The 25,015-nt window shown below is 37.4% G+C and overlaps 2 protein-coding genes across 5 annotated transcripts in view; both read left to right on the top strand.

The window, feature by feature from the left end:
* Positions 1-3,378, top strand: part of sptbn5 (spectrin, beta, non-erythrocytic 5) — a 38,099-nt gene extending 34,721 nt beyond the window's left edge. The window contains exons 79-80 of one of the 4 annotated variants that reach the window (XR_009233736.1): positions 46-2,095; positions 2,188-3,378. Coding sequence is in view for 1 of the 4 variants with exons in the window: in XM_058614836.1 (XP_058470819.1) it covers positions 46-182 (137 nt within the window). In the remaining 3 variants the exon portion in view is untranslated. Of the gene's footprint in view, positions 1-45 lie in introns of all 4 variants that reach the window. The other 3 variants (XR_009233738.1, XR_009233737.1, XM_058614836.1) reach the window with 3 other exon arrangements.
* Positions 3,379-4,658: 1,280 nt separating this feature from the next.
* foxg1a (forkhead box G1a) lies at positions 4,659-8,032 on the top strand. The gene has a single exon (XM_058615362.1). It carries the CDS (start codon positions 4,947-4,949, stop codon positions 6,441-6,443), a length of 1,497 nt encoding a protein of 498 aa, XP_058471345.1. The 5' UTR covers positions 4,659-4,946; the 3' UTR covers positions 6,444-8,032.
* The last annotated feature ends 16,983 nt before the right edge of the window (positions 8,033-25,015 follow it).

The following is a 25,015-nucleotide window of genomic DNA, read 5'->3' as shown; positions in this document are numbered from 1 at the left end:
TCCGAACCCGAGGAGACGTTTCACTTATCATTTGTTTCACTGCAGGTTTACAAACTCCGCCTCCTTCTGTAGCCCCTCCCACTCCACCAGACAGCCAGGCCCCGCCCACTCTGGCTGCCCAGGTAACAGACGACAAACCGAGGAAAGGTCGAGTTTTTCGGAAGTTTTTCGCCAAGAAATGACATGTGATCTATGACATCATCACCACATGACACGTGTGACCTGTGACATCATCACCACCTGACACCTGTGACCTGTGACATCATCACCACCTGACAACTGTGACATCATCACCACATGACACGTGTGACCTGTGACATCATCACCACCTGACAACTGTGACATTATCACCACATGACACGTGTGACCTGTGACATCATCACCACATGACACGTGTGACCTGTGACATCATCACCACCTGACACCTGTGACCTGTGACATCATCACCACCTGACACCTGTGACCTATGACATCATCACCACCTGACACCTGTGACCTGTGACATCATCACCACCTGACACCTGTGACATCATCACCATCTGACACCTGTGACCTGTGACATCATCACCACCTGACACCTGTGACCTGTGACATCATCACTGTCTCACACTGATAAAAATGACACTGTTTACAAAATGAAATGATTTTGAAAGACTCTGAAGAAGGAAAGAGAGAGAAGGAAATAAGTAAAATTAACAAGTTGTTTAGTGATGAACGAGTGATGAATCAAACACGTTCATACAGTCACATTAAAAACCACGAGTCGCATGATCTAAACAAATCATTCACATGAACTGATGATTAATGTTATTCACTCTGTTTTCATTCGTTCCTCAAATAATACTGTATATGTGTGTGGGGGTGTAGTTCTCCTGGTGGCCACACAGTGTCACTGTCAGCACAGTAATAAACTGCTGTCAGTTCATTTCTAATCTTTGAAGTTGATTGAAACTTTCACCTTTAACCCCACGAACAAATGACCAATGACAGCGTCATCATCATCATCATCACTTCCTGTTGAACAAATATTTATATTAATGTTGTTAAGGTTGTTTTAAATCACAATGAAATATAGAAGTTTAATTCAATGATTTAAATAAAAGTGTGAACGTTTAAAATGACACGTAACTGCCCTTTAAATGTCAACAATTTAAAGCAGAAGTTAAGGGATTTGACTTCTTAAGTGAAAGGAATGAAACAGTTTCAGTCACGTTTGATTCTTTTCGCCTGAGATGAACGTAATATTATTATTATCATCAAAAAATACTCAATCAATAATCATGATCATTCTGAGGATTTCAATAAGTAAACTAATTATAAGCTTCCAGAATTAAAAAATTAAAAATATAAAGTTTAATATTTAAATAACTTTCTTACACTTTTCACGTTTACATTTCACTTTTCACATTATTATTTTTATTTGAACATTTTATCAATGATTAACTTTAAACTTTTTTTTATCAACACATTAGCTTGTATTATATTATTACTCATTTAAACTAAAACAAACAAAAATATTCACTAAATATTGAGTGAATATTTGATTATTCATGCACTGACCACTGGGAGGCTCCACCTACCTGTAGAGTGAGGTGTTCAGGTGCACACACACCACATCAGAAAGGGTGGGTCAGGAGGTCAAAGGTCACAGGTGAAAGGTGAAAAAAACCTTTTAAAATAAAGCATGAAATTAAAAACCCTTTTAAATCGTAAAAACTCCCTTATAACAAATAATGAAAAACCTCTGAAGAACCAGAACTGGACAAACTTCTATGAACATCCCATAAATTCACCTGCAATTTAACATCAGATCGGAAAACACTTTAAATCCTTTAAAAACCTGAAAAAGAAGAGAAACTCTTAAAGAATGAGGTCAGAGGTCAGAGATTGTTGAGAAAATAAATGATGTTTGGTTTGAGGTGACCGTTGAATCGTTGAGAAAATGACTGATGTTTGGTTTGAGGTGACCGTTGAATCGTTGAGAAAATGAATGATGTTTGGTTTGAGGTGACCGTTGAATCGTTGAGAAAATGAATGATGTTTGGTTTGAGGTGACCGTTGAATCGTTGAGAAAATGAATGAGGTTTGGTTTGAGGTGACTCAGTTAAATCGTTGAGAAAATGAATGAGGTTTGGTTTGAGGTGACTCAGTTAAATCGTTGAGAAAATGAATGAGGTTTGGTTTGAGGTGACCGTTGAATCGTTGAGAAAATGAATGAGGTTTGGTTTGAGGTGACTCAGTTAAATCGTTGAGAAAATGAATGAGGTTTGGTTTGAGGTGACCGTTGAATCGTTGAGAAAATGAATGAGGTTTGGTTTGAGGTGACCGTTGAATCGTTGAGAAAATGAATGATGTTTGGTTTGAGGTGACCGTTGAATCGTTGAGAAAATGAATGAGGTTTGGTTTGAGGTGACCGTTGAATCGTTGAGAAAATGAATGAGGTTTGGTTTGAGGTGACCGTTGAATCGTTGAGAAAATGAATGAGGTTTGGTTTGAGGTGACCGTTGAATCGTTGAGAAAATGAATGATGTTTGGTTTGAGGTGACCGTTGAATCGTTGAGAAAATGAATGAGGTTTGGTTTGAGGTGACCGTTGAATAGTTGAGAAAATGAATGAGGTTTGGTTTGAGGTGACCGTTGAATCGTTGAGAAAATGAATGAGGTTTGGTTTGAGGTCAGTCAGTTAAATCGTTGAGAAAATGAATGAGGTTTGGTTTGAGGTGACTGTTGAATAGTTGAGAAAATGAATGAGGTTTGGTTTGAGGTGACTCAGTTAAATTGTTGAGAAAAAATAAGACTCATCTTCATCCTCCTCCTCCTCAGGTCTGTCTGGATCCTGGACAGACTCACACAACTGTGAACAAACACACAACATATAAACAAACAAACAAACAGACAGCAGGAAACAACCAGTTTGTTTGTTCAGTGTTATCAGGGGAGACTGGGCCTTCAAAATAAAAGCATGAGGGCTAAAACCAGCTTTTCTTATACGGTGAAAGAGGAGACTGACGATGATCACTTTGAATGTGACTGACAGAAGTGGTTAAAAATAATGATTTTCATTATTTAGCCTCATATTTGTTTCATTTCAGTTTTTTTTTTTTAAACAGCAACACTTTAAATTGTTTGTTACTCTCTGCTCCACGTTTACACAATAACAATAATCATTTTATCAGGTGATAATATTTATAATACTTTTTTATATCAAACAGACTTCAGTGTCAAATTAACCGAACATTTTTTAAAGGCACAGTGTCAACAATCAGCTCACTTAATAATTATTACAATAATTATAATTGTTGTATTGATTCCGAATGAAGTAACTTTAAGTGACTGACGTAAATAAATAGAGTGAAAATAAACAGACGTAAACACTTTATTTGTTTGTGTTGATGTGAAGTGATGCGTTCAGGGTCAGAGGAGAAAATCTGTCATTTCTTCACTCTGCTACCGTTTCTTCTCTGTGGCAAACACTCACGACAACAGTGTCAGTGGTTACCATGGCAACGGGTGAGTGGGTGAGTGTTGACGGCAGTTTATTGTACACACACACACACATACACTTTAATTATTTATGGTTTCAAACTTTCAACTTAAATTTTTCCCCCTCTTAAACTTTAATCCTGGAGGATAAAATGTGGAGATTTCACTGTTTCATCATCATCATCATCATCATCATCAGGCTGGAAAAGAGAAAACTGATTTCGTGGGATGACCCTTTACTCTCAATTTGAACGTTCACTTTTTTTGGTTGTAGCACACGCACGCACGCACGCTCGCGGCCTGACCGCGTTTCCGCGAGCCCTCACGATGCTGCTCCGTGTTTCTGTTTGTGTGTGTGTGTGTGTGTAAACAGAGCCTGTGTGTGTGTGCGTATTTTTTACACTGCAAAAGGTATGTGAGTTTGGAGTCAAGTTGAGACGCATCACGCGCTTATTATATTTTTATATATATACACATATGTATATATGTGTATTACTAATAATAATAATGTCATTTTTGTCTGAAAATGAGAAATAGTAATTATTTTATTTTTGTTCTGACTCAAATAGAGTGAGCATATACACAATGTATATAAAATAAATCAGTGGTGTCTGTTTATATTTTTAATGGTTAAATAAATAAATAAATAAATAAATAAATGAATGTGAAATAAATGTTCTCGTCCTTTTATTCTGAAATAATTTTTTTTTACAATTTCTGGTACAGGAATATTTAACATTTAAGAGAAAATATTTTTGTATTAATTCTCTTTAATTATAATTTAATATTGTTTTTATTTTATTACATTTGTTAAACTGTAGTTTTTAAATGTGGAGTAAATCAAATCAAATAGAGTCGAATTAAAAGAAAAGAAAATAAAAGACTTGTACGTGTGTCAGTGAGTGTGTGTGTGTGTGTGTGTAAGTGTGTGTGTCAGTGAATGTGTAAACAGACAAAAAAAATGCAAACATATTTAAATTTACAGGGGAAAAAAACGATGAAAATATTTTTGTCGACGTGAAGCAGCAAACTCTGTCACTTCTTGCAGCGCGCGCACGCGCGTGTGTGTGTGCGCGCGCGCGCTGACTCAGGATTGGCTGGCAGCTGCTGTGTGTTTGTATAAAGCTGGCCTGTGGTTGGCTGAGCAGAGAAAAGCTCTGACCAATGTTTGTTCCGCTCTTCAGCGGCTGCGGCTTCATAATTAATTGCAGATATCTGTCTCCTATCGATGTGTGTGTACGTGTGTGTTGTGTGTGTGAGTGAGTGAGGGAGTGTGTGTGTGTGTTTTTGCCTCTTTCTCCCTAAACCGAACATGAAATAGTTTGTTGGGCTACACTTTTCCTTCCTCCTCTCTGTCCCCCCCTTCTTTCCTTTCCTTCTCTTCTCTCCTTCCTTCCTTCCTTCCCGTCCTGGTTCGCGGACGCACACGGACTCGCGGAGACCCAGCTGCGTTCGCCGCCGGTGATGTTGGACATGGGAGAGCGCAAAGAGGTGAAAATGATTCCAAAATCCTCCTTCACCATCAACAGTTTGGTTCCTGAGGCCGTGCAGAGCGACAACAACAACCAGCAGCAGCAGCAGCAGCAGCAGCAGCATCATCACAGCCAGCACCACCTGCACCACCATCACCACCACCACCACAACCAGAGCCAGAGCCAGAGCCAGAACCTCCACCAGAACCTCCACCTCCAGCAGCAGCAGCAGCAGCAGCAGCAGCAGCGGGCCGCTGCCGGCGCGGACGAAGCCGAGCTGAAAGCGGCAGCCGCGGCTCCGCAGCAGCAGCAGCAGCAGCAGCAAGAAGGAAAAGCGGAGGCGAAAAGTGACGCGTCGACTCTCCTACAGGAGAAGATCAGCGCCGAGGAGAAGCAGCAGCAGCAGCAGCAGCAGGAGGAGCAGCAGGAGGAGAAGAAGGACAGCGGCAAAGACGGAGGAGGAGGAGGAGGAGACGCCGCGGGGAAGGAGGGAGAGAAGAAGAGCGGCAAGTACGAAAAACCTCCGTTCAGCTACAACGCGCTCATCATGATGGCGATCAGACAAAGTCCCGAGAAGCGGCTCACGCTCAACGGCATCTACGAGTTCATCATGAAGAACTTCCCGTACTACCGCGAGAACAAGCAGGGCTGGCAGAACTCCATCCGGCACAACCTCAGCCTCAATAAGTGCTTCGTCAAAGTTCCGCGTCACTACGACGACCCGGGCAAAGGGAACTACTGGATGCTGGACCCGAGCAGCGACGACGTCTTCATCGGCGGGACCACCGGTAAGCTGCGCCGCCGCTCCACCACCTCCCGGGCCAAGCTGGCCTTCAAGCGCGGGGCCCGCCTCACTTCCGGCCTGACCTTCATGGACCGCGCGGGCTCCCTGTACTGGCCCATGTCTCCCTTCCTGTCCCTGCACCACCCGCGGCCCGGCGGCGCGCTCGGCTACAACGGCGCGTCCCCGGGTTACCCGGGTCACCCCATGTCCTACAGCACCATGCTGACCCAGAACATGGCCAACAGCCACTCGTCGTTCCCGCCCTCTAACGGGCTGAGCATGGAGCGGCTGGTCGGCGGGGATCTGCCCTACGCCACGCACCACCTGACCGCCGCGGCCCTCGCGGCCTCCGCGGTTCCCTGCGGCCTCTCGGTGCCCTGTTCTGGGGCCACGTACTCCCTCAACCCGTGCTCGGTGAACCTGCTGGCCGGACAGACCAGTTACTTTTTCCCGCACGTGCCGCACCCGTCCATGAGCGCGCAGAGCGGCAGCGGCGGCGGCGGCGTCTCCCTGCAGGCCGCAGCCCGGGCCGCGGCCTCCGGTTCCCCGCAGGCTCCGTCCTCGTCCTCGCTGCCCTGCAGTGACTCTCTGCGGCCGCCGCTGTCCGCCGCTCTGCCCGCCTTCTCCTCAGGACTGTCCGCGGGTCTGTCCGATTATTTCACCCACCAGAACCAGGGATCCACGTCCAACCCGCTCATCCACTAACACACACCGGAAGCACGTGACCCCGACCTGACCCCGTCCACCTGAACCTCACCCCTCCATCCCTCCCTCATCCTCTCATCTTCCCGCCCTGAAGGAGTGAAAATCTTTAAAAAAAACAAACTCTGGAACATTTTACACTGAACTTTAAAGTTGTAAAAAAAACAAAACAAACAAACAAACAATTACAAAATTATTATAAACGACCTGCTTTAGAAAAAAGAGGAGAGACTTAAAAAGAGAGGAAGCAGCAGCTCTGACGTTTCCAGGTATTTTTTAATATTATTATTATTATTATTGTTATTGTTCTTATCATCACTGCTTCTTCTTCTGCAGTTTTAATGTGTGTGAACATAAACGTCTGTTTTAAATGTCGTGAAACAGAGAGAATGATGAAGCTTCTTCTCCTCCTCCTCCTCCTCCTCTCTGTGGAGGAGACGTTACTTTTTATAGAATGTGTATAGTTTTGTCTAATTTTGAGATTAAATAAATGTTGTTATTATTATTATTATTATAATAATAATAATAATAATAATGATGATGATGATAATAATGTCTGTACTGATAATAATAATAATAATAATAATAATAATAACAACCCGCATGTTTGCAGTATTAAAAACGTCTCATGCGGGTTAATAAAAAAAAGCAGAAGCGGCGGAGATTAATTTTATTTGACAGAAATTTCAACACTCATTTTTTTAATTTTTGTCTCTTCAGTGAAATGTTTGGGTTAAGCCGCCGTTAACGTCCTCTAAAAAGAATGTTTATTTTCCCTCATTGGTTAAATTCAGATCTGTTGGTGTTTTTTAGACCAAAGAGTGGTTTTTGGGTTTTTTCATGTTGAATCAGTGTTGAGATGCGGATCAGGACCAGAGGCCTGCTGTGCGTGGATTGAATGACTGAATGAATGAATGAATGAATGAATGAATGACGCCTCAGTCACTGCCGAAAACGTCCATTTAAACGGAATTTAAAGTTCAGGTTTAAATTGTTGTTTTTCTGTCGCAGTTTGTTCTTAGTGACTCAGTTTCTCCTTAAATTGGCAGAAAAGTGAATGAGGTTTGGTTTTCAGTTCGTGTCACTTTGTCTTAATCTTATATTTAATCTATTCGAGGAAACAAATAAATAATAATAATAAATGATAAAAGAATAAAAGAAGTCACATTTGCGTCTCAGTGGTGGATGGATGTTTTCTGCAGTGACGCCGGTGATGCGTTCACTGCCCGTTAACACGCGCACGTTCACATTCTTTTCTTTCTTTCTTTCTTTCTTTTTTATTTTTAAATAATGACTAAACGAGAGAGAGTTTCTAATCCGAATCTATTTTTTTTATTATTATTTAATTCGACTGTACATGTTTATTTCCGGGCTGCAGCAGCGGGAGGAAAAATTCCGTGACTTTGAATGATTGTCCTTTAACTGTCGTTTTCCATGGTTGTGACTCTGTTGTGCTCTGATTCTTATTCACGTGTTTGTCGCTTATAAAAAGTTCAAAAAAAGGAGAAAAAAAATGTTTTAATCCTAAAAAAAAAATCAAATAAAAAAAATAAAAGAATAGGTTTCATTCAGAACTAAAGCAAACATCATTTTGTCTTTTTTCTGCCGCCGTCACTGGAGTTTTAACTATATATATATATATATATGTTTTATATATATGTATATATATATATATATACGCACACACATATATGTGTGAAGTAATATACATATTTATGTATGTATATTATTTTACACACATGTGTGTAAAATAATATACATATATGTGTATATATGTATAATATTTTACATTTCAATTATTTTCATCTTCTTATAAATGGAAGTTTTTCTTCAATTGTTTTTTTCAACTGCGCAGTTTTCAACATTTTATTAATCATTATTTTGTTTTTTTAAATTAGTTTTTCAAAACAATCAAAACAAAAAAAAACAAATGTATAAAATTAAAAACAAGCAAAAATCAGAAACTACACAATTCAATTAAATAACGAAATAAAACCGCAGAAAGTGGTTTTTAAATCCAAAATTATTTTTCTCGTCCTGTGTTTTTTTCTATTCATGTTTATTTTTATTTGATATATTTCATGCGCGCGCACAGACGAGTGTGCGGAAAAAAATCTTGTTTTTTTTACACATAAACATTTTTACGCAGCGCGGGCGTCTGGACCACTGACGGAGCAGAAGTCGCGCGCTCAGACTGACGCAGAGAAACATGAAGCTGTGACCCCCCCCCCCCCCCCCAACACACACACACACACACACACACATTTTCCTCTTGAAATGGTCAGTTTTTTGGTTCATTGGTTGTAGTTGATGTTGCGGTTGTGTGTGTGTGTGTGTGTGTTGCGGTTGTGTGTGTGTGTTGTAGATGTTGCGGTTGTGTGTGTGTGTGTGTGTGTTGTTGATGCTGCGGTTGTGTGTGTGTGTGTGTGTGTGTGTGTGTGTGTGTTGATGCTGCGGTTGTGTGTGTGTGTGTGTTGTTGATGTTGCGGTTGTGTGTGTGTGTATGTGTGTGTTGTTGATGTTGCGGTTGTGTGTGTGTGTGTGTGTTGTTGATGTTGTTTGCCTTCGTCCCTCACGCGCTCCGCTGAGTCTCTGCTTCCTCTTCGCGGGTCAACGACAGAGTTTTGTTTTAAATCGACAAGTTTTTGAACGAGATTCAGTTTCTGAGTCTTTCATTTACTTTTGTTTGTGGGTCACGTGGTTTCATGTTTATGTTTAACTGTTTACTTAAAGTTTGATTCTGCTGCACACACACACACACACACACACACACACACACCGTTTCTTTTTCTGTTAATTTATTTACGCGTAAAACAATGATTAAGTTGCGCGTAAACGACACTTCCGGTGGCCTCGTGCATATTTTCGAGCATTTATTAAAAAAAAAACCTTTGTTCCGCGGGTTTGTTTATTTATTTTCTCTCTGTTTACTCTTGTTGTTGTTTGTTTGTTTGTTGTTGTTGCAGGTGATTTTGACCCCGCCTCCCCAACTCGCGCTCTCCGCTGCTCCCCGTGTTTCTGCGCGTTCACGTGTTCCCTCTTGTTTCTTTGTATTTAATATTTGTTATTTGTTGTTTGTTGGCAGATTTTGGCGCAGTTTCTGCATTTATTTATTCATTCATTAGAAAACACCAGTTTAATTTTGAATGAATTGTTTTCTTGAATGAAAAGGTCGCACTGCTTCAGGTCAAAGGTCAAACATTTTATTTTTGACTAAATGAAACAAACGTCTTTGATTTCTGATTTTTTTTTATTTTGCTGTCACTTTTCACATTTTCGTGTCACGCGATAATTTCACGTTTTTCGAAATCTTTTAATTCACGGATCTTTTTATTACTTAGATTTTTATTATTTAGCATTTTTCAGAGAATGAAAACTTTTGTTTTTCGCTTCTCAAACATTTATTCATTTAAATATTTTTTGTAATAGTTTACGTCGCCAGGCCCCGCCCCCCGACTGTGCGCTTTTTTAAAAATAAAACTGAACACGTGAAAACGAGTTTTATATTTATCAGTTTTATTTGACAGATGTTTGATTTTAAACAAACAAAATCGTTTCTGTAAAATAACTCGTTCCAGAAAAATCCACCAAACAAAATCATAAACATTTAATATAAAAACACGGATCACATTTAAATTATAACCCAAAATATAAATTCGTTTTAAAATGCTCTTTTAAAAAAAAATTATATTTAAATAATAATGATGATAATAATAATAATAATAATAACAACAATGATACTACTATTAATAATGATAATAATAATAATAATAATAATAATAACAATCTTGAAAAGAGAGGAGCTCCTCACGTGATTCAATATTCCTGTGTTTCCTTTTTTTAATTAATCTCTTCTGGGTTTTTTTTTTCTTCACTATCGCGAGACAATGTGTGTGTAAATGACGTCATTTATTTACTTGTTTACTTCTTTATCTGCCAGTTCACACAATGATGATAATTTTGCTTCATCTATATATTTAATATTTTATTTTGTTACTCTGACACACACACACAAACACACACACACACACACACACAGCCATTTATTTTAGTGTGTGATGAAATACTAATGATGATAACAATAATAATAATGATAATAATAACCATTTATAAAAAAAAATCACATTAATAAAGTAAATAAATCATTCAGGTCATAAAAGATCAATAAAATAAAACAAATGTATTTTTATTATTTTGAAAGAGAATCAAGAAAAAAAAGCTAAGAATTAAAATAAAGTAAAGATTTCATCACTACACTCAGAAGTTCCGGCCGTGTCCCGTTTAGATTTGAGCCAAGCAGCTGGAGGCAGCACATGACCTTTGACCTCCACACACACACACACACACACACACAGATTTTCTGCAGATTTGACTTTTTTAGGATTTTTTTTTTGTAGAAACAACAACCCAGGACGAAATGAACCAGTGATTAAATTTTTTTTCTTTTAATCTGCGTGAAATAATAACTTTGAAAAACCCAAACTATTCTTTATTAAATTATAAATGGTTACTTTTAATGTTTCAGTGAATCTTCACATTTTTAAAGATTTTAATGGATGAAAAATGGAATAAAATCTAACGTCATTCAATATCACTCAGATTATTTAAGTGCAAACGGTAAAGAATTCATATTTAAAACCAACAGAAATAAATGTCATAACTAAATCTAGTTTCTGTGTTTTTTCAGCTTCCTAAATGTGAATATTTTCTCTTTTTTTTGCTCCACAAACAATGATCAATATTTCTCCACATTTTTCTTTATTTTATGAACCAAACGAGTCCTGGATTAATGAAAATAATCCCAAATTACAGACAGAAACGTTGAATGAAGCAGAAATAAATTGTGTTTTTTTTTAATCTTTAAATAAAAACAGTCAAAGACAAAAATATTTAAATATTCACCCTGTCACAAAGTCCACGCTTTTAATTTGAAAACCGACAAAACATTTAAAAACAAAGGAAACACAAGATTATCAACAGACGATGAAGATAGCAGCGATGATGATGGCTATGATGATGAAGATGACAACGATGAAGATGATGAAGATCACCATCACTGATAAACAAACAAAAATGTTTTCAGATGAAAAATGAAAACATGAGCGCTCTCGCTCTCTGTCATTCATCCTTTCATCCTGTCACCAGTTCACACAGACTGATAAACATCAGACCTTCTTCAGCTCCATTGTTGAGGGGTGAAGGGGTGAGGGAGGGGGAGGGGTCTTCTTCTTCCGTTACAACCCTCATTAAACGCACCTTCTTCCCAAGAATGAACACATGAATGGATGAGTGTTCTGATCTGAGTCTGAGACAAACAGGAGGTAAACAGGAAGAGGTGGAGTCAGACAGCTTCACATGGTGGCCTTCAATCTGGTTGTATTAATCTGACTACTGTTTATCTAACTGAAGTTTAATCTGACTGAAATTTAATCTGATAGATGTTTAATCTGATTGATGTATAATCTGACTGATGTTTAATCTGATTGATGTTTAATTTGATTGATGTATAATATGACTGATGTTTAATCTGACTGAAGTTTAATCTGACGGATGTTTAATCTGACCGATGTTTAATCTGACCGATGTTTAATCTGACCGATGTTTAATCTGATTGATGTTTAATCTGACCAATGTTTAATCTGATTGATGTTTAGTCTGACTGATGTTTAATCTGATTGATGTATAATCTGACTGAAATTTAATCTGATTGATGTTTAATCTGACTGATGTTTAATATGACTGAAGTTTAATCTGACTGGAGTTTGATCTAATTGATGTATAATCTGATTGATGTTTAATCTGACTGGAGTTTAATCTGACGGATGCTTAATCTGACGGATGTTTAATCTGACTGATGTTTAATCTGACTGATGTTAATATGACCAATGTTTAATCTGACCAATGTTTAATCTGATTGATGTTTAATCTGACCGATGTTTAATCTGACCGATGTTTAATCTGATTGATGTTTAATCTGATTGATACTTAATCTGACTGATGCTTAATCTGACTGATGTTTAATCAGACAAATGAAGAAAGTATCAAACACATGAACGAATGAATGACAACAGAAGGATGAATGGAAGAATGTTAAAATCTGAAAATGAAGTGAATTAATGTCATTTTTTACAGTGTAAATTTAATCAGAAGAAAAATAAAAACAGAGAATTAATTTGACAGAAAACCTATGATCAAATAAAACATAATATTAATAATAATAATAATAATAATAATAATAACAATACATCATTAATTTATCTTTAATGATTATATGATGATGATTTTTATTTGTTTTATTAACATTTGACTCAAATGTGTCATCAGGTAAAAGATAACAACAACAACAACTAGATTTCCGCAATTCCGTGCCGAAATTTCGAGTGTGCCTGCAGTTCTTGCGGCATGTGTCTTCGCGTGCAGGACTTGTGCTGGTAAAGGATTGAGTGGTATTTTGGTGGAATCACCCTTTGAAAGAGAATAACTCATAAACCCCTCCCACTCCCTGATGCCCCCTCCCCCTTCCGAACACCTGCGTTATAAAATCTAAAAATGTGGATTGAACCTTTAAAAGCATTTAGACAGAGTGGTATTTTGGTGGACTCACCCTTTAAAAACACCAAGTTTTAGAGGAGATAACAAGACGGATCAGAGAGGACTCAGACGCAGAGGCCTTTTAATTGTCTTTATTGGCACTCGTAAACAATTCTCAAGGCAGGTCCTCTTTACTGAGGAAAAACAAAAGCGTGGCTATGAAAACCTATAACAAATTGCGAGCGCAACGCTCTACAAGAGAAACGTTGTGGAACTATAAACGCGGAACAAAAAAAAATCACTCCGAAGAGGAAACATACTCGGACTAAGGTTATCATGTAAAACTTAAACAGAAAACTCTCCAAACGGAGGAAAACACGGCTCTAAACACTTCAAAACAAAAGCTAACTCAAAAGCACAATCCTAATGATTGGCGATCCTTAACCAACTAAGAATGAGATAAAAAACAAAACGCAATCTAAATGATTGGATCTAACTAATAAAAGGTAAGTCACAAGCCTAGTGATTGGAGTTCCTAAAAGGCTGTGAAAATTAACAAACAAAAAATCTCTCCCAAGGAGGAAAACAAAAGCTATAAATCTTAACTAAGGTATCAGCTAACAGGCTATGATAAGAAAACTTACAAAATAAAGCATCGCTCACCAAGAGGATCAAAAACTTGAGGATTCTGGGGCTGTGACGAGGCGCTATGGTGATCAGGCATGGACGAAAACACACTGGCACTGAAACAGGGGAACAGGGAGTTTTTATAGTCCACATGGCTTAATTGTCAGCAGGTGTGTGTAATCAGGGCCGGCAGAGGAGGGGGCGGGGCAAACTGCTGGAGTGACAGGAGAGAGGGAGAGAGAGAGATTCACAATCCCCTCTGTTTCCCATTCTCACAGAGAAAACAGCATGTTTTAAAGTTGTCATATCTCAAGAACGGTTGATGATAGAGATAAAATTTTTGGTTTGTGAGCGCCAGGAGGCTTTCAGCAGCTCCCATCTCAAAATTTGTGACAAACGGGCGTGAATTGACAGAGAAATCACAGTTTTAAAATCACCCTCATCTTGATTTTCCACAACTCCAAAGCAGACATTTTAACATGGGAGTGAATTGAGACTGTGACCAGAGTTCTCTGTGCTTTGAGGTGATTTTAAGAAAAACTACAAGTCATATGAACATGACAAACACACACAGGGTTAGACGACAACCATGGCAACATTTTGATGTAAAAATTGTCTCTGTAGGTTGGAAATTGTGGGCAGGAGAAGAGTTTGTTTAGAAGTTTTTCTGATTATTTTGCTGGATCTTGCTAGAGTGTGTCACTCTAGCTCACACCTAACGACCACACACACACCCATTATAAAATCAGAAAGCTTTGAAAAAAAGTACAAAACTTAAACTGCGATAGTTCAAAAACCGTAACATGTATCAAAATGTCGACTTAGGTCAGAAAAGTCCCAAGTCTTGTGACCCGTTTAAACTTCCAACCACGTTTCTACGTTAAAGTATGACGACACTGTGATGCTCCAAAGCGGGCTTGGTTTTTTTCGGTCTCCCATCCACTTCAATGTTAATTTTTGTTCAGTTTTTTGTAAATATTATCCCAATGGTTATATGAAAATCTTAGAAAAGTCATAGCACACCATTCCCGGTCAAGGCGCACATTTTGATATAACTTGTGTTGGGGGTTTCTCAAAGATGCAGGAGGAGAAGCGTGCCGAAATAACGGGAGGGCGCGAGAATAAAAAGCAGAATAAACGCGCACGATTACAAGAGATGCCTTGCAGCGCAAGGCATTCTAGTGAGAACCCTAGGGTTCTCACTAGAATGCCTTGCAGCTGCAGGCACTAATGAGCAGCAGGTGGCGCTCTGCCCCGGCTTAGTGTTCCTGCTGTGAACCTCTGAGGTCATGACTCCATTCTTATGAAGAACAAAAACATTTTAAAGTTCATTGTGAAGATTGAAATGAGACGAAAAGTCCAGAATGTCCCAGGAATTCATGGAGCGGTGGCTGTTTTCACATAAATAAGGTTGCTCAGTCCACAAGGTGGCACTCACTAAACTGTGACTTTGGACGACATACTAACCTATGACGTTTTTGACTGATTTTGGACGACATACTAACCTATGACTTTTTTGACTCATTTTGGACGACATACTAACCTATGACTTTTTTGACAGATTTTGGACGACATACTAACCTATGACTTTTTTGACCGATTTTGGACGACATACTAACCTATGACTTTTCTGACTGATTTTGGACGACATACTAACCTATGACTTTTCTGACAGATTTTGGACGACATACTAACCTATGACTTTTCTGACTGATTTTGGACGACATACTAACCTATGACTTTTCTGACTGATTTTGGACGACATACTAACCTATGACTTTTTTGAGTGATTTTAGACGACATACTAACCTATGACTTTTTTGACTGATTTTGGACGACATACTAACCTATGACTTTTTTGACTCATTTTGGACGACATACTAACCTATGACTTTTTTGACAGATTTTGGACGACATACTAACCTATGACTTTTTTGACTGATTTTGGACGACATACTAACCTATGACTTTTTTGACAGATTTTGGACGACATACTAACCTATGACTTTTTTGACTCATTTTGGACGACATACTAACCTATGACTTTTCTGACTGATTTTGGACGACATACTAACCTATGACTTTTTTGACTGATTTTGGACGACATACTAACCTATGACTTTTCTGACTGATTTTGGACGACATACTAACCTATGACTTTTCTGACAGATTTTGGACGACATACTAACCTATGACTTTTCTGACTGATTTTGGACGACATACTAACCTATGACTTTTCTGACTGATTTTGGACGACATACTAACCTATGACGTTTTTGACTGATTTTGGACGACATACTAACCTATGACGTTTTTTGACTCATTTTGGACGACATACTAACCTATGACGTTTTTGACTGATTTTGGACGACATACTAACCTATGACTTTTCTGACTGATTTTGGACGACATACTAACCTATGACGTTTTTGACTGATTTTGGACGACATACTAACCTATGACGTTTTTTGACTCATTTTGGACGACATACTAACCTATGACGTTTTTGACTGATTTTGGACGACATACTAACCTATGACTTTTCTGACTGATTTTGGACGACATACTAACCTATGACGTTTTTGACTGATTTTGGACGACATACTAACCTATGACGTTTTTGACTGATTTTGGAGGACATACTAACCTATGACGTTTTTTGACTCATTTTGGACGACATACTAACCTATGACGTTTTTGACTGATTTTGGACGACATACTAACCTATGACTTTTCTGACTGATTTTGGACGACATACTAACCTATGACGTTTTTGACTGATTTTGGACGACATACTAACCTATGACGTTTTTGACTGATTTTGGAGGACAACCTAACCTATGACGTTTTTTGACTCATTTTGGACGACATACTAACCCATGACTTTTCTGACTGATTTTGGACGACATACTAACCTATGACGTTTTTGACTGATTTTGGACGACACACTAACCTATGACTTTTCTGACTGATTTTGGACGACATACTAACCTATGACTTTTCTGACTGATTTTGGACGACATACAAACCTATGACTTTTCTGACTGATTTTGGACGACATACTAACCTATGACGTTTTTGACTGATTTTGGACGACATACTAACCTATGACGTTTTTGACTGATTTTGGAGGACATACTAACCTATGACGTTTTTTGACTCATTTTGGACGACATACTAACCTATGACGTTTTTGACTGATTTTGGACGACATACTAACCTATGACTTTTTTGACTGATTTTGGACGACATACTAACCTATGACGTTTTTGACTCATTTTGGACGACATACTAACCTATGACTTTTCTGACTGATTTTGGACGACATACTTTTCTATGACGTTTTTGACTGATTTTGGACGACATACTTTACTATGATGTTTTTGACTGATTTTGGATGACATACTATACTATGACTTTTTTGACTGATTTTGGACGACATACTAACCTATGACGTTTTTGACTGATTTTGGACGACATACTAACCTATGACGTTTTTGACTGATTTTGGACATACTAACCCATGACTTTTTCGACCGATTTTAGATGACATACTGTACTATAACATTTGTGTATTAATTTATTTATTGAGGATATTACAGGTATTAAGAACACATATAGTAATATACTACATATATATATACATTCACATACACATATACATACACATACATATACACATATATACAAACATACACATATATACATAATAATAATATTACAATACCTCTCCTAATTTTCTTGTTCTAACCCCCCCACCCAAATGTAAACTGCTTTTTCCTGCTGATTCCTGTCTCTGACATAAAACACTCTCTATTGTTGAGTAAATAATGCTACAAGCATGAATTTAACCAAAGAGAATCAAACTAAATGAAAAAAAGAAAGCAAACAAATAGACCAATAAATGCAAAACAAAAGAGGGATTGAAGGGGGGCAATCTGATTTCCACAGGAGTAGAAGACAACGGCATGCTAATAAAGATGTGAAAGCTAATGAGTCTAAGTGTTTAGTGGTGAACAGACCATTCTTCTGAGGGTATATATGTGTATATGTATGTGTATGTATGTATGTGTATGTGTATGTATATATTTATATATATAGTATATGACATGTGTTCTTAATACCTGCAATATCCTCAATAAAGAAATGAATACAAAAAGTCATAGGTTAGTATGTCGTCCAAAATCTGTCAACAAAGTCAAAAGTTAGTATGTCGTCCAAAATCAGTCAAAAAGTCATAGTATAGTATGTCGTCCAAAATCGGTCAACAAAGTCATAGGTTAGTATGTCGTCCAAAATCAGTCAAAAAAGTCAGAGGTTAGTATGTCGTCCAAAATCGGTCAAAAAACTCATAGTTTAGTATGTCGTCCAAAATCGAACAAAAAAGTCATAGGTTAGTATGTCGTCCAAAATCAGTCAGAAAAGTCATAGAATAGGCTGTTGTCCAAAATCAGTCAAAAACGTCATAGGTTAGTATGTCGTCCAAAATCGGTTAAAAAAGTCATAGGTTAGTATGTCGTCCAAAATCAGTCAAAAAAGTCATAGGTTAGTATGTCGTCAAAAATCTGTCAAAAAAGTCATAGGTTAGTATGTCGTCCAAAATCAGTCAAAAATCTCATAGGTTAGTATGTCGTCCAAAATCAGTCAAAAAAGTCATAGGTTAGTATGTCGTCCAAAATCAGTCAAAAAAGTCATAGGTTAGTATGTCGTCCAAAATCAGTCAAAAAAGTCATAGGTTAGTATGTCGTCCAAAATCAGTCAAAAACGTCATGGGTTAGTATGTCGTCCAAAATCAGTCAAAAACGTCATAGGTTAGTATGTCGTCCAAAATCGGTCAAAAAAGTCATAGGTTAGTATGTCGTCCAAAATCGGTCAAAAAAGTCATAGGTTAGTATGTCGTCCAAAATCGGTCAGAAAAGTCATAGGTTAGTATGTCGTCCAAAATCGGTCAGAAAAGTCATAGGTTAGTATGTTGTCCAAAATCGGTCAAAAAAGTCATAGGTTAGTATGTTGTCCAAAATCGGTCAGAAAAGTCATAGGTTAGTATGTCGTCCAAAATCGGTCAGAAAAGTCATAGGTTAGTATGTCGTCCAAAATCGGTCAAAAAAGTCATAGGTTAGTATGTCGTCCAAAATCGGTCAAAAAAGTCATAGGTTAGTATGTCGTCCAAAATCAGTCAGAAAAGTCATAGGTTAGTATGTCGTCCAAAATCGGTCAGAAAAGTCATAGGTTAGTATGTTGTCCAAAATCGGTCAAAAAAGTCATAGGTTAGTATGTTGTCCAAAATCGGTCAGAAAAGTCATAGGTTAGTATGTCGTCCAAAATCGGTCAGAAAAGTCATAGGTTAGTATGTTGTCCAAAATCGGTCAAAAAAGTCATAGGTTAGTATGTCGTCCAAAATCAGTCAAAAAAGTCATAGGTTAGTATGTCGTCCAAAATCTGTCAAAAAAGTCATAGGTTAGTATGTCGTCCAAAATCAGTCAGAAAAGTCATAGGTTAGTATGTCGTCCAAAATCAGTCAGAAAAGTCATAGGTTAGTATGTCGTCCAAAATCAGTCAAAAAAGTCATAGGTTAGTATGTCGTCCAAAATCAGTCAAAAAAGTCATAGGTTAGTATGTCTTCCAAAATCAGTCAAAAAAGTCATAGGTTAGTATGTCGTCCAAAATCAGTCAAAAAAGTCATAGGTTAGTATGTCTTCCAAAATCTGTCAAAAAAGTCATAGGTTAGTATGTCGTCCAAAATCAGTATGTCGTCCAAAATCAGTCAAAAAAGTCATAGGTTAGTATGTCGTCCAAAATCAGTCAAAAAAGTCATAGGTTAGTATGTCGTCCAAAATCAGTCAGAAAAGTCATAGGTTAGTATGTCGTCCAAAATCGGTCAGAAAAGTCATAGGTTAGTATGTTGTCCAAAATCGGTCAAAAAAGTCATAGGTTAGTATGTTGTCCAAAATCGGTCAGAAAAGTCATAGGTTAGTATGTCGTCCAAAATCGGTCAGAAAAGTCATAGGTTAGTATGTCGTCCAAAATCGGTCAAAAAAGTCATAGGTTAGTATGTCGTCCAAAATCAGTCAAAAAAGTCATAGGTTAGTATGTCGTCCAAAATCTGTCAAAAAAGTCATAGGTTAGTATGTCGTCCAAAATCAGTCAGAAAAGTCATAGGTTAGTATGTCGTCCAAAATCAGTCAGAAAAGTCATAGGTTAGTATGTCGTCCAAAATCAGTCAAAAAAGTCATAGGTTAGTATGTCGTCCAAAATCGGTCAAAAAAGTCATAGGTTAGTATGTCGTCCAAAATTGGTCAAAAAAGTCATAGGTTAGTATGTCGTCCAAAATCAGTCAAAAAAGTCATAGGTTAGTATGTCGTCCAAAATCAGTCAAAAAAGTCATAGGTTAGTATGTCGTCCAAAATCAGTCAAAAAAGTCATAGGTTAGTATGTCTTCCAAAATCTGTCAAAAAAGTCATAGGTTAGTATGTCGTCCAAAATCAGTATGTCGTCCAAAATCAGTCAAAAAAGTCATAGGTTAGTATGTCGTCCAAAATCAGTCAGAAAAGTCATAGGTTAGTATGTCGTCCAAAATCAGTCAAAAAAGTCATAGGTTAGTATGTCGTCCAAAATCAGTCAAAAAAGTCATAGGTTAGTATGTCTTCCAAAATCTGTCAAAAAAGTCATAGGTTAGTATGTCGTCCAAAATCAGTCAAAAAAGTCATAGGTTAGTATGTCTTCCAAAATCAGTCAAAAAAGTCATAGGTTAGTATGTCGTCCAAAATCAGTCAAAAAAGTCATAGGTTAGTATGTCTTCCAAAATCTGTCAAAAAAGTCATAGGTTAGTATGTCGTCCAAAATCAGTATGTCGTCCAAAATCAGTCAAAAAAGTCATAGGTTAGTATGTCGTCCAAAATCAGTCAAAAAAGTCATAGGTTAGTATGTCGTCCAAAATCAGTCAGAAAAGTCATAGGTTAGTATGTCGTCCAAAATCGGTCAGAAAAGTCATAGGTTAGTATGTTGTCCAAAATCGGTCAAAAAAGTCATAGGTTAGTATGTTGTCCAAAATCGGTCAGAAAAGTCATAGGTTAGTATGTCGTCCAAAATCGGTCAGAAAAGTCATAGGTTAGTATGTCGTCCAAAATCGGTCAAAAAAGTCATAGGTTAGTATGTCGTCCAAAATCAGTCAAAAAAGTCATAGGTTAGTATGTCGTCCAAAATCTGTCAAAAAAGTCATAGGTTAGTATGTCGTCCAAAATCAGTCAGAAAAGTCATAGGTTAGTATGTCGTCCAAAATCAGTCAGAAAAGTCATAGGTTAGTATGTCGTCCAAAATCAGTCAAAAAAGTCATAGGTTAGTATGTCGTCCAAAATCAGTCAAAAAAGTCATAGGTTAGTATGTCTTCCAAAATCTGTCAAAAAAGTCATAGGTTAGTATGTCGTCCAAAATCAGTATGTCGTCCAAAATCAGTCAAAAAAGTCATAGGTTAGTATGTCGTCCAAAATCAGTCAAAAAAGTCATAGGTTAGTATGTCGTCCAAAATCTGTCAAAAAAGTCATAGGTTAGTATGTCGTCCAAAATCAGTCAAAAAACGTCATAGGTTAGTATGTCGTCCAAAATCAGTCAGAAAAGTCATAGGTTAGTATGTCGTCCAAAATCGGTCAGAAAAGTCATAGGTTAGTATGTCGTCCAAAATCGGTCAAAAAAGTCATAGGTTAGTATGTCGTCCAAAATCGGTCAAAAAAGTCATAGGTTAGTATGTCGTCCAAAATCAGTCAGAAAAGTCATAGGTTAGTATGTCGTCCAAAATCGGTCAGAAAAGTCATAGGTTAGTATGTTGTCCAAAATCGGTCAAAAAAGTCATAGGTTAGTATGTTGTCCAAAATCGGTCAGAAAAGTCATAGGTTAGTATGTCGTCCAAAATCGGTCAGAAAAGTCATAGGTTAGTATGTCGTCCAAAATCGGTCAAAAAAGTCATAGGTTAGTATGTCGTCCAAAATCGGTCAAAAAAGTCATAGGTTAGTATGTCGTCCAAAATCAGTCAGAAAAGTCATAGGTTAGTATGTCGTCCAAAATCGGTCAGAAAAGTCATAGGTTAGTATGTTGTCCAAAATCGGTCAAAAAAGTCATAGGTTAGTATGTTGTCCAAAATCGGTCAGAAAAGTCATAGGTTAGTATGTTGTCCAAAATCGGTCAAAAAAGTCATAGGTTAGTATGTTGTCCAAAATCGGTCAGAAAAGTCATAGGTTAGTATGTCGTCCAAAATCGGTCAGAAAAGTCATAGGTTAGTATGTCGTCCAAAATCGGTCAAAAAAGTCATAGGTTAGTATGTCGTCCAAAATCGGTCAAAAAAGTCATAGGTTAGTATGTCGTCCAAAATCAGTCAGAAAAGTCATAGGTTAGTATGTCGTCCAAAATCGGTCAGAAAAGTCATAGGTTAGTATGTTGTCCAAAATCGGTCAAAAAAGTCATAGGTTAGTATGTTGTCCAAAATCGGTCAGAAAAGTCATAGGTTAGTATGTCGTCCAAAATCGGTCAGAAAAGTCATAGGTTAGTATGTTGTCCAAAATCGGTCAAAAAAGTCATAGGTTAGTATGTCGTCCAAAATCAGTCAAAAAAGTCATAGGTTAGTATGTCGTCCAAAATCTGTCAAAAAAGTCATAGGTTAGTATGTCGTCCAAAATCAGTCAGAAAAGTCATAGGTTAGTATGTCGTCCAAAATCAGTCAGAAAAGTCATAGGTTAGTATGTCGTCCAAAATCAGTCAAAAAAGTCATAGGTTAGTATGTCGTCCAAAATCAGTCAAAAAAGTCATAGGTTAGTATGTCTTCCAAAATCAGTCAAAAAAGTCATAGGTTAGTATGTCGTCCAAAATCAGTCAAAAAAGTCATAGGTTAGTATGTCTTCCAAAATCTGTCAAAAAAGTCATAGGTTAGTATGTCGTCCAAAATCAGTATGTCGTCCAAAATCAGTCAAAAAAGTCATAGGTTAGTATGTCGTCCAAAATCAGTCAAAAAAGTCATAGGTTAGTATGTCGTCCAAAATCAGTCAGAAAAGTCATAGGTTAGTATGTCGTCCAAAATCGGTCAGAAAAGTCATAGGTTAGTATGTTGTCCAAAATCGGTCAAAAAAGTCATAGGTTAGTATGTTGTCCAAAATCGGTCAGAAAAGTCATAGGTTAGTATGTCGTCCAAAATCGGTCAGAAAAGTCATAGGTTAGTATGTCGTCCAAAATCGGTCAAAAAAGTCATAGGTTAGTATGTCGTCCAAAATCAGTCAAAAAAGTCATAGGTTAGTATGTCGTCCAAAATCTGTCAAAAAAGTCATAGGTTAGTATGTCGTCCAAAATCAGTCAGAAAAGTCATAGGTTAGTATGTCGTCCAAAATCAGTCAAAAAAGTCATAGGTTAGTATGTCGTCCAAAATCAGTCAAAAAAGTCATAGGTTAGTATGTCTTCCAAAATCTGTCAAAAAAGTCATAGGTTAGTATGTCGTCCAAAATCAGTATGTCGTCCAAAATCAGTCAAAAAAGTCATAGGTTAGTATGTCGTCCAAAATCAGTCAAAAAAGTCATAGGTTAGTATGTCGTCCAAAATCTGTCAAAAAAGTCATAGGTTAGTATGTCGTCCAAAATCAGTCAAAAAACGTCATAGGTTAGTATGTCGTCCAAAATCAGTCAGAAAAGTCATAGGTTAGTATGTCGTCCAAAATCGGTCAGAAAAGTCATAGGTTAGTATGTCGTCCAAAATCGGTCAAAAAAGTCATAGGTTAGTATGTCGTCCAAAATCGGTCAAAAAAGTCATAGGTTAGTATGTCGTCCAAAATCAGTCAAAAAAGTCATAGGTTAGTATGTCGTCCAAAATCTGTCAAAAAAGTCATAGGTTAGTATGTCGTCCAAAATCAGTCAGAAAAGTCATAGGTTAGTATGTCGTCCAAAATCAGTCAGAAAAGTCATAGGTTAGTATGTCGTCCAAAATCAGTCAAAAAAGTCATAGGTTAGTATGTCGTCCAAAATCAGTCAAAAAAGTCATAGGTTAGTATGTCTTCCAAAATCTGTCAAAAAAGTCATAGGTTAGAATGTCGTCCAAAATCAGTATGTCGTCCAAAATCAGTCAAAAAAGTCATAGGTTAGTATGTCGTCCAAAATCAGTCAAAAAAGTCATAGGTTAGTATGTCGTCCAAAATCTGTCAAAAAAGTCATAGGTTAGTATGTCGTCCAAAATCAGTCAGAAAAGTCATAGGTTAGTATGTCGTCCAAAATCGGTCAGAAAAGTCATAGGTTAGTATGTCGTCCAAAATCGGTCAAAAAAGTCATAGGTTAGTATGTCGTCCAAAATCGGTCAAAAAAGTCATAGGTTAGTATGTCGTCCAAAATCAGTCAAAAAAGTCATAGGTTAGTATGTCGTCCAAAATCTGTCAAAAAAGTCATAGGTTAGTATGTCGTCCAAAATCAGTCAGAAAAGTCATAGGTTAGTATGTCGTCCAAAATCAGTCAGAAAAGTCATAGGTTAGTATGTCGTCCAAAATCAGTCAAAAAAGTCATAGGTTAGTATGTCGTCCAAAATCAGTCAAAAAAGTCATAGGTTAGTATGTCTTCCAAAATCTGTCAAAAAAGTCATAGGTTAGAATGTCGTCCAAAATCAGTATGTCGTCCAAAATCAGTCAAAAAAGTCATAGGTTAGTATGTCGTCCAAAATCAGTCAAAAAAGTCATAGGTTAGTATGTCGTCCAAAATCTGTCAAAAAAGTCATAGGTTAGTATGTCGTCCAAAATCAGTCAAAAAACGTCATAGGTTAGTATGTCGTCCAAAATCAGTCAGAAAAGTCATAGGTTAGTATGTCGTCCAAAATCGGTCAGAAAAGTCATAGGTTAGTATGTCGTCCAAAATCGGTCAAAAAAGTCATAGGTTAGTATGTCGTCCAAAATCGGTCAAAAAAGTCATAGGTTAGTATGTCGTCCAAAATCAGTCAAAAAAGTCATAGGTTAGTATGTCGTCCAAAATCAGTCAGAAAAGTCATAGGTTAGTATGTCGTCCAAAATCGGTCAGAAAAGTCATAGGTTAGTATGTTGTCCAAAATCGGTCAAAAAAGTCATAGGTTAGTATGTTGTCCAAAATCGGTCAGAAAAGTCATAGGTTAGTATGTCGTCCAAAATCGGTCAGAAAAGTCATAGGTTAGTATGTCGTCCAAAATCGGTCAAAAAAGTCATAGGTTAGTATGTCGTCCAAAATCAGTCAAAAAAGTCATAGGTTAGTATGTCGTCCAAAATCTGTCAAAAAAGTCATAGGTTAGTATGTCGTCCAAAATCAGTCAGAAAAGTCATAGGTTAGTATGTCGTCCAAAATCAGTCAAAAAAGTCATAGGTTAGTATGTCGTCCAAAATCAGTCAAAAAAGTCATAGGTTAGTATGTCTTCCAAAATCTGTCAAAAAAGTCATA

Source organism: Solea solea, chromosome 18 (assembly GCF_958295425.1).
Source record: "Solea solea chromosome 18, fSolSol10.1, whole genome shotgun sequence".
Classification (NCBI taxonomy): Eukaryota; Metazoa; Chordata; class Actinopteri; order Pleuronectiformes; family Soleidae; genus Solea; species Solea solea.
This window is presented reverse-complemented; position numbering and strand designations above follow the sequence as displayed.

What these genes read in the sequence shown, in the direction of transcription:
- foxg1a (XM_058615362.1), top strand. Translation starts at nt 4,947, where the DNA reads ATGTTGGACATGGGAGAGCGCAAAGAGGTGAAAATGATTCCAAAATCC.